The sequence below is a fragment of the Mercenaria mercenaria genome, chromosome 4, assembly GCF_021730395.1.
Source record: "Mercenaria mercenaria strain notata chromosome 4, MADL_Memer_1, whole genome shotgun sequence".
In the NCBI taxonomy this organism is placed as follows: Eukaryota; Metazoa; Mollusca; class Bivalvia; order Venerida; family Veneridae; genus Mercenaria; species Mercenaria mercenaria.
In genome coordinates this window covers 39693264-39710462 of record NC_069364.1, presented here as the reverse complement: position 1 = coordinate 39710462, position 17199 = coordinate 39693264, and the positions used below count along the sequence as shown (strand labels likewise).

General features: G+C 35.0%; 2 protein-coding genes across 2 annotated transcripts; both read left to right on the top strand.

Moving 5' to 3' along the window:
• The first annotated feature begins 318 nt into the window (after window positions 1-318).
• On the top strand, window positions 319-11315 carry LOC123551506 (uncharacterized). Its single transcript, XM_045340492.2, has 8 exons — window positions 319-436; window positions 4365-4440; window positions 6038-6094; window positions 6494-6534; window positions 6999-7074; window positions 7997-8161; window positions 8993-9150; window positions 10811-11315. Exons 1-8 carry the CDS (start codon window positions 350-352, stop codon window positions 11312-11314), a joined length of 1164 nt encoding a protein of 387 aa, XP_045196427.2. The 5' UTR covers window positions 319-349; the 3' UTR covers window position 11315.
• Window positions 11316-11570: 255 nt separating this feature from the next.
• Window positions 11571-15056, top strand: LOC128556598 (uncharacterized). Its single transcript, XM_053542140.1, has one exon. It carries the CDS (start codon window positions 11571-11573, stop codon window positions 15054-15056), a length of 3486 nt encoding a protein of 1161 aa, XP_053398115.1.
• The last annotated feature ends 2143 nt before the right edge of the window (window positions 15057-17199 follow it).

Genomic DNA, 17199 nt, shown 5'->3' with positions numbered 1-17199 from the left:
GTCATTTTGTTCCTTAAATAAATCTCTAACAGAAAACTGAAAAATGTCAGAAAATGTTGCTAAAATGTGATTGACCACCATGAAACTTGTTTGTTTGCTCAAAGAAGTATAAAATACACAGCTATTTATTTTATAGCTCTTTGGTTTGCTTTTAGATCGAGATTTTAATCAGATTGCTGTAACATAGATCTATAGATGTATAAAAAGCATGATTTTTCTATTGAATTAAAGCTTTATTTTACACTTGAATGATCATAACATAACAGCTTTCCTTTTTAGCAGATGCCGAGCCCGCCGATTAATGCAGCGAGGATGATAACGATGCAGTTGAAACTTAGCGAAGCCTAAGATGGCGCGGGATTTGAACAAATTCTTCGCTCAACACAGAAAAAGTCACACACGCTATATATCAAGTGTTGATTCTCTCATAGCAAGGGTAATTCTTTTATTATAACAGGTCATTTATGATTAAGAATATGTTTCATTAGCATAGCTTTGATAGTTAGTGACTAAGATTTGTATAAAATACCATTTGTAATGTGTTTTCGTGACAGTAATATTGTTTATGTTTTCAATTTCAAATTCTACAAGAAAACATGCTTAATTACACAATGCATATGATCACCTGACAAGCATATACTATGCATGTAAACGCTTGACATGTCACCATGGAAGAAGTTACATTGTTTTCAACAGTTGTATTGTGTTGTTTTTTTTTGTGTTTTTTTTTTTTACTAAATTACTTGTTTTGACACTCGAGGGCCAGGCTGCCTAATGTCAGCCAATATATTTAGTCTTTAAAAAAAAAACACTAAGTAAGCATGTGTCAATCGTCAGTTATTTTGTTATACATTCAGCATGTTTTGAAATTTACTATCAGTGCAAAATTATAAAAAGTAAAGATATTTTCTCCTATTGGCATTCTGTGTATTTTATACTTCTTGCCATAGTTAACAGATAACCAAAGAAGTATAAAATACATGGAATGGCAACAGGAGTTGTTATTGTTGTGACGTCAGCGAATGGCTTCAGCGACAGATGAAAAATCTCTGAAAACCTCAGAAAATGTCTGATTTCTGTCGTAAAGTGTATCAGATTTGAACACTGTCGAGTGGGGTAGGTGTATTTCAGTGTTATTTCTTCACCACGCTCATTAGATTCCGATCACCCTGCGTTCCGTTCGTATTTTCAGGCGACCCTGGGTTATTGACGTTTCATTCCTGGTGTTTATTTTATATATATAGGGGGTAATTTTTGTAAAGATAGACTTCTGCATGGTCTTATTGATAGAATTTCAGACTCCTGTGAATCAACAGAGGCTTATTATTTCCTAATCGCATTTTTTTTTATTCTTACTCGAATTTTTCGAGTTAGTGACCGCTAAATTCAATCCCTGGAATATCCAATATACCTTTAACTATGTCTTGGGGATCATTTTTGTTAAAGAATGCGTAGAGCAATTTTTACATTCATAGAAAGAGACATAAATTTTTGTTGTTTACTCTGCACCGGAAGTTGATATTTTAAATTAACACCACTATAAAATACAGTACCGTACCATAAATATTGATTTGATTCCCAACCATTTGATTTACGCACACATTGAGTGTATAATATAGTTTAACCTAGATTTATAGAGAACCATTCAGTGTGTGTGTATGTTCAATGTGGGACAGGGAGAATTAATGCCGACTGTGCTTTGTTACGTAAAACATCCAGACGATTTAGATTTTGTTTATGGTAGTAAAAATTGCGTGCGTTTCTGTAATTTCATCAGGGACTGAGGGTTCTCACTAGCAATTTCAAGTTGCAGTCCTGGGACTCCCAAAGCTGAAAAAGTTGCAGTCCCAACTACTGACTAGACCTGACAGACAGGCTTAAACTTTCGTCAAAACACAGGCCTCTACTGTACTGTCAAATTAAGTGTAGACCGACAGACATTTTGTAATCACAATTCTTCACCCAAATATTGTTAAGGTGAGATAAAAAGGTAAATGTAAAATAGGTGTAGTCAAAAATTAATGTATGACAAAATCACCCCTGGACACTTCCCCTCCCCCCCACCTCCCTGCTGTTTCTAGTCTTCCTGGACGATATCCTGTGAAATTATCAAGGTGGACAAAATCCCCCTTGTGAAAATACCAAGTTGGACAAAATCCCTCGTGATAATTTTTTTCTTTACCTTTTTATTTCAGAATGGGAACGTATATAAACATACATTGAAAAAATAAAATATATGAACAATTATACTTTAATTTTAATACTTATTAAGAGCATTCGGTCTAAAATATTTTAAGAATGCACAGTATGTCTATGATCAACATATTAATAAATGCTTCTTCAGTAACAGTAGAAATAAACATTAGCGATTTTGCAGAAAAATAATCACGTTACTAAGACCGACATCGACAGCATCTTAAAATCACTTGGACATTCATAATTAAGCCTAATTAGCACTTTTTCTAAAAACATCTTGAAAACTGCCTGGTAATTAGTACGTGAGAAAACAATTGAAGTTACTTCAAAAACCACGTAATCCGTCGTTAACAATTAGAAATTGTCACAATCACATGTATTCGAGTTGATCATACATATGCCGCCTGTCTCGCAGTGTACTGGAAACGGGCAACGCTGATTGGCTATACGCGGCTATCCGTGACAAGCGAGTAACTCCGCCCACATGGTTTGCTCTCGAGTCACACCTTGTGTATTCGCAGGTTTACGTAATCAATTAATTTTCATTGCGTCTCGCTGCAGAAACGTGCGTCCGGGGACTCTCAAGCTGCAATAAACACGCGTATACCGGGACCAATTATGCGTACAGGGACGCCAATTTCGGCGTTTCTGAGAACCCTGTTCATATACGTTTTTATACCCTTAAAAATTATCAGATATGCTTATATGCATTATTTCAAAGCGTAATTTAAGCTAATACGCATTTTATCTGGAGTCCTGTACTACCTGTTTGTTTTCAAAGTGAAGTGTGCCCCAATCACATGACAATTGCAATGGTGGGCAAAATATTGCAGACAGCGGTACCCATTTGAAACTTGTGTTCTTCAAATTGAGTTGCGTGGTTTATTTTGTGTCACTGCGACATTTGAATTGATGAAATTTATAGTGTGACAGATTTCTGGCATTATGTCTGGTTGTATACAGGTTTCAATACGGAGTTTGTTTCACCTAAGAGATCCATTTATAACAGCTTATAAACGTCTTTAAGCTGAAAAATTTTAGCAGATCTATGCAAGGTAAACTAAGGGCTTGTAGCCACACAATTGTCCATCCACCCGTCCATGATTTTTGTCTGCTCCATTATATCTTTTTAACCACTGTGAAGATTTTCAGAAGACTGGCATGAATTATTAACCTTGATCAGGATGATGTGCACAACCCAGGTCACTAGGTCCAATGTCATGGTCACACTTGGAGGTCAGACAAAACAGATTAACTTCCTGACGGCTCCATAATTATATTATCTAAACCAGGAATCATAAAACTAGCATCAATCATTATCAAGACAATTTGCAGAGCACACAACTCTCGTAGTGCAAATGGGCAATGCTGATACATGGCTATCAATGACAAGCAAGTGACTCCGCACACTAATATCGCTTAAGTGTCAAACCTTGTGTATTCGCAGACGTGTAAACAATTAATTATAGAGTTAAAGCTTGCATCCCGCTGCATAAACTTGCATCGAGTGACTCCCGAGTTTTATTAAACATGGGTATACCGGGAGCAATTATGCGTACAAGGATGCCAAATTAGGTGTTTTCGAGAACCTTTTAATAAACTAAACATTATATTATTAATTGCATTAACCACTTTAATCATGCAATTCGAGAAAGTTGTAAATATTACTATAATCAGTCAGGGGTGTAACTGTTTTAAGTTATGTAACCTATTTCAGTTACTTTTCCAAGCATTTTATTACCTGTATTAGTTATAAAATATAGTTAACTCAGGTAAGTTATTCAAAAAAGTCTTTTTGCTGTTCTCACAAAGTGACCTTTAAAGTGAAGTTAGTAGCAAACTGTGGTTAATCAAATTCTCTTTTAGTCTGATCATGACCTGATGAACATAATAGAATGTTAAGAGTTTTATAGCTTTAAAACTTTTGCGTAAAACTTTATCAGCCTTGCGTAAAAAATTTTACTGCATAGCTGGAAAGATAAAAGGCCAAGGATTCAGGAAATAATTGCATTAGTCTCATTCAAAATGAGGGCTTTGAAATATTTTATGATAACTGAAACAAGTTATGAAAGTATAAGCAATAACTTGAATGGGTTATAAACTGCGATAACTTGAAACAGTTACACCCCTGACTGATTATCACAGTATTTTCTCAAAATTATTTTCAGTATGAAGATGTTGGTGATAATGAACTGGATTCTGTTGTTGATCTTTCAAGCTTCGAGGTTTTCAAAGACAAAAAAGGTAACTATGGCTTTTCAGAATAAGAAAAAAATCCGAATCCTTTCAATTTGAAAATAAGACTTAGATTTAGAACTAGCAGCTCTGATCAAAATGAACTTAATGCACACACAAATCAAAACAAACATTGCGTATTTGCTTATTTACTACTTACTAGAACCATATAGAAAAAACGTGCATCAAAAACAATGTAGAAAAGTAGTATGCCAAAAATCAGATTTTCATTAAATTTAGATTTGGGTAATGCTTGAAAAGGTGAACCTTTAATTTACATACTGTGAAATCATTTAATTTCGTGGGCATGAAATTTCGTGGTTTTGGTCAAAGTGTCAATTTCGTGGGGATATGAATTCGTGGATTCCAACTTTTGAACATAAAATGAATGGGAATTTTACTTGTTCGTTGGGATTAGATTTCGCGGATTGACTCAGCCACGAAATCCACGAAAATTAGTCCCCCATGAATATTAATGATTTCACAGTAATAAACCTGATCAATCAAACCAAGTCTGGTATTATTGTCCTTTGTTGCATTGTTTGTTTCTAGAGGATCATACAGATTTTATTATCAGTAATTGTATATTTTGTACATAATGATAATCAGGAATTTCATGGACAGACGAAGTTCTATGCATCCCTGACATGACATTGTAGCCCATATATAAATTTGTTGAACAGATCTCAACCTCATAATATGCCTTATTCAGTAAATATACTTATTTCATTAACCCTTGGCTTACCCTGTTAAATTTCTATAATGAACTTGTCGATCTTCCAATTTGGACAGTACCATTAACTGAACATTAAAAGGGGTGCTAACCAAAAAGATACTGGCTGAATAGCGAACAGTACAGATCATGATCAGACTGCACAGATGTGCAGACTGGTCATGATCTACACTGGTCACAAAGGCAGAATCAATTGTGTACAGCATGATAAGGGTTAAACTATGTCTCTGTATTAAGTAGACAATTGTTTATCACAATACAAACTATTCCATTAAGTCAATCAATGATCACACCATGAATATGACCCTATTTTGGCCTCGGAAAATGTGAATTTTGGGCCCTAGTCATCGAATCTCTGAAAGAAAAAAAATCAAAATGATGAGCGCTAAAATTAATGTGAAATACAAAGTATTGCAATTTACCAGGCCTAGGGTCCTGGGCCCAGTTGTTCTAAACTTTAACCGACTGTTAAACTAACCATCGGTTAAATTTTGATTCAAAATACTAGACTTGGTGGGACACACTAGTGTGATGTTTTGATTTTATTGTAAAGATTTTCCAGTGTTCAAAATTCTTACATCATACATCTGTTTTTCAAAGTCTAATGAAATGCTGAAAAATAGCTCTAAAAATTAATCAACCGTTAGCTTAATCGCCTGTTAAAGTTTCGAACAACTAGGCCCTGATTTCAGGCTTTTAATTGCCTGAATTGCCCAATATAAATTCCTCTATTGAAAAATTGATATTTCAGGGCAAATTTCAGGCTTTAGAAAGTACCAAGTAGCAGTGGAAAGTATATTTTCAAACTTTTGGTTTTTGACTGAGTCTGAGGCTTGATTAGTTTATAATATTCTAGAATCTTTAATATTTCAGATATATTTCGCAGAGGAAAATTTGTTGGTTCAGCATCTCATTCTGTTCGTTCTAATGGTAAGTTTTATTGTAATTTACTTTGAAAATATTCACTTTGTCAAGGCGATTTCTACTGTGCAGTTAATTTAACATCCAGGGCACAACATTCAATAGAAATCATAAAATAAGAATATTGTTCTTGACTTTTGATCTTTTTATAGTGACGTGTCCCTAAATTGAAACAGTTTTTACAGCAGTTTTAAAGAAAAAAATGTTGCTTTGTTTTAATCTGCTGAAGAATTGTTGCATAACATTGCATAGATGTTCTTTACAAGGATTCAATATACAGTGTGCATCCTTTGTTAATGTTGTCATATTCAGTGTTGAGGTATCTCTTTATCAATTGTGATTCTTGTAAAAACAGGTTTACTTTAGATTTATACATATTTAAATTCTATTTTTGCACTTCGTTTTCAGAAAAATGTAAAGATTATACATTGAAAGAGAGAATAGAGGAGGTAAATACGGAGCTTCGAATTATTTTTTGGGGAAATGCTGTTTTCAAGGGCAGATAACTCTTTTTCTGTAGTAGTGACCTCTGACTATGATTGCTTATCTTTGTTTCTTAGATGATTGTCCTTCAGTATCCAAAGTTTGAAGAAATTCTGTTATCGGTAAATATTTCGTCCATCTCTGATCTCATATACAGAAACTGTAGCGAACACCTTTAAAATGTCTGGTGCAGAAGTTACAAAAGAATATGTCCTGAATTTCGAAAATCTGTTTTTGATGCACTCAGTTGTGGTAAGGGTTGACTTGATTTAATTAAAAATACAAAGTATGCGCCATAGAGTATTTGTCAGATTTTCGATGTGTTTATAGCAAATTTTAAAACATTTTTATGCAAATGCACTGCTTACATGTATCTGGAGCTTGGTGATATATTCACTATATAAAGAGTGTGAATACTTTTTGACTACAGGATGAATCCATTTTGCCTGAGGAGGAAGATGATTCCGATCCAGACTCCAAGAATGTGGACTTTCAAGTACTCAGTGGTCCGTGATATATATCTTACTGCAAATTTTACACGTCAGACATGAACCTATTACGACTTACTTTGTATCAGTATCTAAGTTTTGAGAATGTTACGAGTCTGATTTTGTCAAGGTAATTTTAAGAAAAAAGCATTGATGTTAAACAGGTATGGTTTTAAAAGTTATGTGATCTGGCTTTGAACCACTTGGTTTGATTTCTTGGAAGAGCATTGGTTCTAGTGAATATTTTAGAATAACAATCCTGTCAGGTAGTGAAATAAAATTTCAATGATCCCCATAATAATTTTATTTCTATAAATTAATCCTCCATTTTACAAAAGCAGCATCTCAGTAGAAACATCAAAATTTCAAAAGCTGGGTAGATGACATTAGTTACATAAAATACTGTGAATTCGTTTAATTTAATGGGCATGAAATTTCATGGTTTTAGCCCCAAATGACTATTTCTTGGGAGTAGTAATTCATTGATTTTTAATTTTCAACATAAATTGAACCGGAAATTTACCAAATGACTATTTCTTGGGAGTAGTAATTCATTGATTTTTAATTTTCAACATAAATTGAACCGGAAATTTACCAGTTCATTGGAATTTAATTTCCTAGGATGATTCAGCCACGAAAAATAGTCCCCCATGAATATTTATGGTTTGGCCATTGGGATTTAATTTCCTTGGTTGATTCAATTACGAAAAAAAACCTCATGAATGTTGATAATTTGGCCATTGGGATTTAATTTCCTTGGTTTATTTAATCACAAAAAATAGTTCCCCATGAATATTAATGGTTTGGCAGTAATTCTTAGCGATTTTGATCAAGCTCTTCGTCTTGTCAGCAGTAGTAAAGATCTTGCCATGCACATTGCTCTCCTTGAAATAAGATTTTCTTATAGTCAATACATGTATATCTTGTCTATTTTGCACAGATCTGAGTACATGTGTTGCTAGTTTCCTTGAGGAAGGTGAGCCAGAACCAAGTGATGCTGAGACCTTGAGTTCAACATCAACAGACTCGTATGAAACAATTCTCAGTGACTATGATGATACTACGCAGGACAGTTGTAGCCAGGAAGAAGATTTCAAATATACAGGTAAACTTTCAATAATACTGGCTGTGTTCTGTCCATATTTGAAATTGTATTTTGTGGGCACATCAGTGAATTTTACAGATGTCTATCACTGTTACTTTGTGGCATAAAGTTATGCAGGCCTGGGATTATGAAAGACTTCCTGATTTCAGGCTTTTGATTGATAGAATTGAGGGGCCTCCGTGGCCTGAGTGGTTAAGGTCACTGACTTAAGATCACTTGCCCTCTCATCGATGTGGGTTCGAGCCTCACTTGGGGCATTGAATTCTTCATGTGAGGAAGCCATCCAGCTGGCTTACGGAAGGTCGGTGGTTCTACCCAGGTGCCTGCTCGTGATGAAATAATGCACGTAGGGGCACCTGGGGTCATCCTCCACCATCAAAGCTGGAAAGGCACCATAATGACCTATAATTGTGTTGGTGCGACGTTAAACCGAACAAAATAACTGTTAGAATTAAGTACATCATGTTATGTCTACTTTCATTTAGAGCAGCAAGTATGAACAGTAACTGTTTTCTTCCCATGTGTCATAATTTATGGCACCCCGGAATTATGACACATGGGAAAAAAACAGTTACAGTTCTTGATGATGTTACAAGGTTTTCCAATACTTGTATCAATTGTTCTGTGAAATCATTAAATTTTGTGGGCATGAAGTTTGGTGGTTTCCTCCAAACAGCTATTTCATGAGGATATGAATCGTTGAGATGAAATGAATGGAATTTTTATTTTATTCATTGGGATTTAATTTTGTGGAATGATGCAACCATGCAATAATACAGGAAAAGAAATTCCCCACAAATACAAATGTTTTACATTTTTTTAATCGTGCAGAAAAATGTGGGGAAGATGAGCATCTATATGACGAGATTGATGGAGATCTCTATAGGCAGATCGACAAGGATGCACCTCAAAATAGAACTAATCAGTCAAAAAACACACTACCTCATCTCAACAGTGAGTTCTCTGAGAGAGATGAAAGGATCCACAAGGTAAAATATATGTTCAAGAGAAGAACACTGTGTTTTTTACTTGGAAATTTTATGTCAGTGTTTCTCTTTGGGAACTTTTGTTTCAACACGGTTGTGGACTTTGAATCATTTTAAAACATCTCATCTCAGTTTGCTCTGGCCTTGTCTGGTTGATTTCATTTCATTTCACTACCATCTGGTAGGTTTGTGAAAGGTGTAAGTACCTACAAGATGACTGAAAATATGGGGATTGGGAAGTACTGGGAATTGTCAGTGAGGTATAGTCCATAACAGTCTTACTTTGAGTGATATAGCTTTTCCAGTGTGTAGTCATTTATGATTTTAGTTGTGCTTTGTTCTTTATAGTGTTGTTTTTCTGAGTTCTAGGTAAAGTCACTTAATGAGAATATCATGTTATCAGGGATCGAATTTAGCGGTCGCTAACTCTCAAAATTCGAGTTAGAATAAAAAATGCAAGTAGAAAATCATGGCACTCGAATATTTTCGCGATCACGTTGGAAAATTGGGGAATTCGCGCAAACTGTCCTTTTCTCTTTAAAAACTTCTTTGGGGCAGTTTATTTACCGATAATCACATGGCTGCTTGTAGACACTTGTCGCTTTGTACAAAAGTAATTATTGGATATCTAAGAAAGTGTCTAGGCAATATTTGTTTTCATTTTGGTCTGTAATTTGCAAAGTTCTGCGGAAATGGAGAGGAAAATAACATGTTTAAAAAATTTGCTAGTGGAAAAAAAAAGTTAAATTCGATCCCTGGTTATTTCTGCAATGTATGAAATGAAAGGGTGTGTGTCTTTGTAACATAACAAGACATCTGACATTATATGTTTAAGCATGACTGTTTCCCATGCTGAGATAAAAACTTTGCGCAAAATACATATTTCAGTGTAAATAAACAAAGTGAAAGGAAAATTTGTTTGTTTTGAGTGAAATAGAATACCGTATCTCTTGCCTTGATATGAGACAATTTTCATACATTTGCACATGTTACCTTCTCATCGTGAATATCTAAAATTGTCTTATCATTTCACTTCCACTCAAAACAAACAAATATCTTCTATATGTCTACTGATAAGGCATATCATTCGTTTACTATCAGATTTTACTCCCAAAATATTTTGGGGTTGATTCTGATATACAGGCCTAATAATTTCAAAAACTTCTATATCTGTAGATTTGCAGGGAATATTTAAGCGGCATTTATAACACAATTCAGAAAACAGTCTAAGGGAAGAAACTGCGGGATAATAGTATGCACCAAATCTTTATTGGAAGGCCTTAGGTTTTACTTTGGGATATAATATTTCATGATGTATGTGTAAACTTGATTTGAGCTGTGCCATGAGAAAACCAACATAGTGGCTATGCGACCAGCATGGATCCAGACCAGCCTGGGCATCCGCACAGTCTGGTCAGGATCCATGCTGTTCGCTTTCAAAGCCTATTGCAATTAGAGAAACTGCTAGCGAACAGCATGGATCCTGACCAGACTGCGCAGATGCCTGGCTTGGTCTGGATCCATGCTGGTCGCAAAGCCGCTATGTGGTTTTCTCATGGCGCGGCTCATTTATTGATTGGAAAACACACAATTAGGTCTAAAATGCAAATAAAAATAATGTAATTAGAAACTGTCTTCATCATCAAAGATCTGTTTGTTTCAGAATGAAGAAAAGAGACTGGATGAAACCTTTGTAATTGAGGATTGCAAGAAGTCAAATATAAATGGAACTGCCAATGCACATAATGTAAAGAAGTGTTCAAGACATGTCACTGCTGAATGCAACAACAGCTCCACAGTAGATAATTATGATATTGGACATAGTGAAGTTACCAAACAGAACTCTGGTCATAATGTCCGTAACAGTTCTTCACAAGGAATAAATGTAAGAAAGATTTTAACACATTTCACACCTTTCCATGAAGATGACATGGATAATAGAAGAGGAAGTGTCTCAGGGAATTACTTAAATAACAAGAAAGAACTTTGTATAAATAATGAACACGGAGAAGATACTCAAAGGGAAATATACACAGAGAACAGTTTGTTCTCTGAGGACAGTAGGTGTCTAGATGGTAATTCGAATCGAATATATGAAATACAGAACAACATACAGCTTGAAATAGACAAGCTTGACACGTCTGGACATTTCCAGACAAAAGGGTGATTCTAATGCAGATTCCCACAGTAAGAAATCGAATTGGCTAGACAGAAATTTCAGTCCACGACAAACTTCTGAACGGATCAGATCTCCAGCCAATGACTTATCACATTCTTGTAGAATACGAGGGTCTCCGAGGCTTGATGAAAAGAGTAGTGACAAAGCCTCGGTAAGAAGGTCAAATAGTGAAAAGTACCTCTCTAATGCTAGAACTGAAGCTGCACAACTTTCAACACCGTTGCATCATAGACAAGCGAGGAAAATGATAAATTCAAACTTACGGTCCTCTCCTTTACCAAAAGATGATACATATATAAGTTGTAATGAAACAGAACAAGAATCACTACATGAAGACAACAGAAGCTCAAAGAAAGATTCAGGGTTTAGCACAATGCATGATGAAAGTTTAACAATTGATACTCCAGTGTATGGAGACATTCCAGAGGTTCTTACATCGGAGAATTTAGACAGTTTTAACAAGTCGCTAGCAGAACAGTCAACTTTTATAAATGTCTCTGTAAACTGTTCTGATAGTAAAACAGAGGAAAAGACTGAAAAAGTTGAAAAATGGTTACATGATGTCTCTGTAGAAATGGAAAAAGAAAGTGAGACCAGTATTGACAGAAAAGTGAATAGAATCAGTCAAGAAATGTGCAGAAATGTTGAAAATCAAAGAAGTAGTAATAAAATTAGAAATGGAAGACAGAAACATGAAGTTAACAGGCAAAGGCAGAATAGTGTTGAAATACCGAAAGGAAATGTACTGTTTTTCAATACAGTTGTAAGTAAGTCTTGTCAGCCATTACAGAGACAACAAAGGTCAGATATGAACGTTGACTGTCAAAGAGGTAGGCCTGTAAATTTGAATGCCCACAGTGAGGAGATTTTTGGACATGGTGATAGACATATTTTGAAAGTACATAGAAGTTTAACTCCTCAGTTTCACCAAAGATTAAAGGATGAACAAGTTGCAGAACTTATGAGAAAGTGTGGTAGAAATGATGACAGTGATGCTTTTAAAGAAGTCACCAAACGTAAACATTCGGAATTCTGTGGAAAACGCTACATTGACCAATTTGATGATGAGCTGGAAAACAAAATTGATATTTTGCCAACTCCACCAAAAAGTAGAAAATTGAATGGAAATGCCAGTGGGCCATTTAAACAAAGATATGAAGAAAACGAATATAACTATTTCATTGGAGATAAAAAGTATAAAAGTTCCGGTCATAGAAAAGTTGAAAATGTTGATAATTACATTGAAAAAGATTACAGAAAAACTTATCCAGCTGATGATAGACAAGAAATGTTAGCATATATGATGCAGAGGAATTTTCCAAAGAAATCTTCGAATAGTGGAGCAGAATATAAACATGGCCGAAATACTGATAGGGAAGATTCCCTTGTTAATGATGAAAGAGAAGTTTTCCCAAACAGAAAAGGAACAAAGAAGGACAGTCAACATAATGAATATCAGAATATTTATCACGAAATTGAATATATTAGTGACCAAGACGCTTATGCTAACTTTGACAGTAATACTAATAGGCAGCAAAAGAAAATGAAATCTCCAAAGAATGGAAACAGTTCAATAATGAGTCCTAGGCAGAGAGATGAGAGAAACTTAAGGATGAAAAACGCCTGCATTTCACCTGTCAACCAGTATGGAGTCAACCAGTCATATATCAGAAAACTAAAAAATAGCCCAAAATTTGAAGATGCAGAAGATGGTCTCCAAAGTCAGCATTATGATGAATTAGGTGAAACGAGTGAAGAAATACATGAAAGAAATAGTAACCTAGATAAAAATCAGTATGAGTTTGAAAGATCTCCTAGAATAAAAGGTAGACATACCAGTAGGCAAGCTAATAAAAGAACTGAATATAATCAATGTAATAGGGAAAATGACTTCGATTTAAATGAAGGAGAAACTGTATTTGAAAAGTCTGAGCAATCCAGAACAGACTGTAATATTGGGTTTGGCCAGTATTCGAGGTCTAAGGCTTTTAGTAGACAATATAGGCAAATAAAGGAAAGAGATAGGCCAGAAATTGGACATTATGATGAAGTAGAAAGAGTTGATATATATAATAGACATGAAAATTGTGAACAATTTGTAGAAAGTTCTCCAAAGATAAAAAATAGAAGTAGGAAATCTAATGTCAGAACAGACCAAGATATGTACACAAATCCTCGAAACTATGACCAAGATGAATTTTATGATAGGAATGCGAATTACAAAGGTGCATATGAGCCCTCCATTGAGTTGTCTTTTGAAAAGGAAAGATATAGTTCTAAAAAGATGGAAGATTTCAATAACTCTAACAGAAACTTTGTTGATAATGATGAAGAATTTGAAGATGAAAATGACTATGTGTCACCTAGAACTCAAATCAAAAGGTACCATCTTGAATGTCATTTAGGGAGTCCCCACTGGCACAGGTCAAAACACCTCACAGATTACAGAATGGAAGAAAGATCACCCCACCAACAGAGAAATAATGTTGCATATAAGGACAGCATGTCACCTACTATACAAAGAACTAGCTATACTCCATTAGAAACTGAGTACAAGTCACCATGTACAAGACGTAACGCAAATAAAAAATGTGAGGATTTTAGTTCTCCAATTGTACAAAGAGCAAAAGCTAGCAGCAGACAGGACGAATTTTCGCCAAGTACGTCGCTTGCCAAAATGAGACTGAACACACCTAAATCAAGATCAGAAGACAGACGAAGACAACATAGAAGAAGTCAAAGTAGGGGAGAAGACTGTGAAACAAATGTAGATCCATATCAGAAGCCCTGTTACCAGAGTGAAGTTTGTGATGCTAATGCTGCTGGAAAGGACAATATTAATGATTATAGTTTTGATAAAGAATTCTCAAGAAAAATACAAGGACAAGAGAAGGAAATGCCTGTAGGAACCCCAACTCAGTCATCACAAAGGTTTGTCAGTTTGGATCAGATAGGGGGAATGCCTTTACAGTTTAGAATTCAGCAGTTAGAATCAGGACACAGTATTACAGGTGAAAGAAGATTAAGTGACAGGCGGAAAGAGTTTAGAAATGTGGAATGTAGTAACCAGTATATCTGTGAACAGTCAAACGAAAACTCAGAATATTATGAAAACGAGCAAATTGTGCATCCATCTCTTGAAATTAACAGAAATTCTAATGTTTACCACAAATACTATGAAGTTGTCAATGAAAGGGGTCAGGAAAGAGGCCAGTCACCAGACAAACAAGATAGTGAAATTAATAGTAATGAACATAACACCGAAAGACCAGGCAATAGATTGCCAACCACTTCTAGTGAACCTAAAATGAGGAAAAGTTTGTTTTCCCCTACTTATGAAAATAGGAGACAAAACACCCTTTCCCAAAGTAGAAAGACAGTGTTACAGAGTGGAAAAGGTTTTGATGCATTCAAAATACCAATGAGTCCCCCAGTTGTAGCTAGAACTAAAGTGAACAAACATAACAAAGAAAATGAGCATGATGAGAAAAAAATGTTCACACAGAAAACTAAATGTGCTTCTTCTGAAGTGACCAAGACTAGGGAGGGATTTTCAAACAAACGTTATACAAACAGTGGTTCAGATAAAATGACGCCATTACAGTACATGCAAAGTACTCCTATAAAGCCTGGTATTCAGTTTACAATGAACACAACTATGTCAACAATAATGGGCAGCGATGAAACTGAAATTAATAACGATGCAAATGAAGAGATTGTACTGATCTGATGGACTGTGTGTGTTTAAGTTAACAGAACATTTTTTTTCATCTTGAAAATAGTTTATACAATTGATGTTTTACAGAAGAAAAGTGCAGATAGTATACAACAAAGAAAAGGTCACTAAAAAGTGTTTGCAGGTTGTTTTTTTTAAATATTCCATCTAATTTTCAGTATTCAGTTTAATGTGTTCTATTCTTATGAAAGGTTGACTTGCAAATATCTAAAGGTTGTATATGTATAATTGCGAATATAAGTTTGTATTAAATGTACAGCATGAAATGTATTCTTGAGATATCAAGAATTAATTTTTAATTGTAAACTTAGTAGTTTTTTTTATTCTAAATCTGTGCCATAGGTATATATAAGCCAAGTAGGGTGTTAAAAATTCTAATTAGGAAAGTTTATCTGGTGAATTACTTGTAGTTTTTGAATAGTAAGTTGTACAAGTGCTGACTGGAGTTATGATTTAAGGACCCTAAATGTCAAGGTAACTTTGGATAAACTTAATGTTAGTCCCTTTGATAAATTTTAAATTAAATGTTATTAATTAATTTCATGTTGATTTTGTTAACTGGCCGAGGACTGATATACTGGTTGCTTCTGTCAAGTCTGTCAAAGGCCAAATAATATAACCAGTACAAAATCACTGTATGAATGGCTGTTTTATTGATAATTGACTATTATATTTCTTCAAAACTTTTTTCTTTTTCATTGAAAAATAATGACATGAACCACAAAAGCCATTTTTCTCTTTTTAGCTCACCTGAGCACGAAGTGCTCAAAGGTGAGCTTTTGTGATTGCCCTGTGTCCGTCGTCGTCGGCGTCAACAAACACTCAATTAAATCTTGGATGAGTTCGATATTGGGTCATCTTGGGTCAAAAACTAGGTCACCAGGTCAGATCAAAGGAAAAGCTTGTTAACACTCCAGAGGTCACAGTTCTGGTCCAATCTTAAAGAAACTTGGTCAGAATGTTACTCTCAATAAAATCTTGGATGAGTTCGATATTGTGTCATCTGGGGTTAAAAACTAGGTCACCAGGTCAAATCAAAGGAAAAGCTTGTTAACACTCTAGAGAATACATTTTTGGCCCAATCTTAATGAAACTTGGTCAGAATGTAACTCTCAATAAAATCTTGGACGAGTTCGATATTGGGTCATCTGGGTTCAAAAACTAGGTCACCAGGTCAAATCAAAGGAAAAGCTTGTTAACACTCTAGAGGTCACAATTTGGGCCCAATCTTAATGAAACTTGGTCAGAATGTTACCCTCAATAAAGTCTTGGATAAGTTTGATATTGGTTCATCTGGGATCAAAAACTAGGTCACCAGATCAGATCAAAGGAAAAGCTAGTTTACACTTTAGAGGCCACATTTATGACCATATCTTAATGAAACTTGGTCAGAATGTTAAGTCTTGAGGCTGTATAGGTCAAGTTTGAATCTGGGTCAGGTGGGGTTAAAAACTAGGTCACTAGGTCAAATCAAAGGAAAAGCTTGTTAACACTCTAGAGGCCACATTTATCACTGTATCTTTATGAAACTTTGTCAGAATGTTAATCTTGATAATCTTTAGGTCAAGTTCGAACCTGGGTCAGGTCAAAAACTAGGTCACCGAGTCAAATCAAAGGTAAAGCTTGTTAACACTGTAGAGGCCACATTTATGACTATATCTTTATGAAACTTAGTCAAAATGGTAATCTTGATATTCTCAAGGTCCAATTTGAATCTGGATCATGTAGGATCAAAAACTAGGTCACCAGGTCAAATCAAAGGAAAAGCTAGTTTACACTGTAGAGGTCACATTTATGACCATATCTTAATGAAATTAGGCCAGAGTGTTAATCTTGATGATCTATAGGTGAAATTCAAATCTGGGTCAGGTGGGGTCAAAAACTAGGTCACTAGGTCAAATCAAAGGAAAAGCTTGTTAACACTCTAGAGGCCACATTTATGACTGTATCTTCATGAAACTTGGTCAGAATGGTAATCTTAATGATTTCAAAGTCCAGTTTGAATCTGGTTCATGTCGGGTCAAAAAATAGGTCACTAGGTCAAATTAAAAGAAAAGCTAGCTTACACTTTAGAGGCCACATTTATCTTAATGAAACTTGGTCAGAATGATAATCTTGATGGTCTTTAGGTCAATAG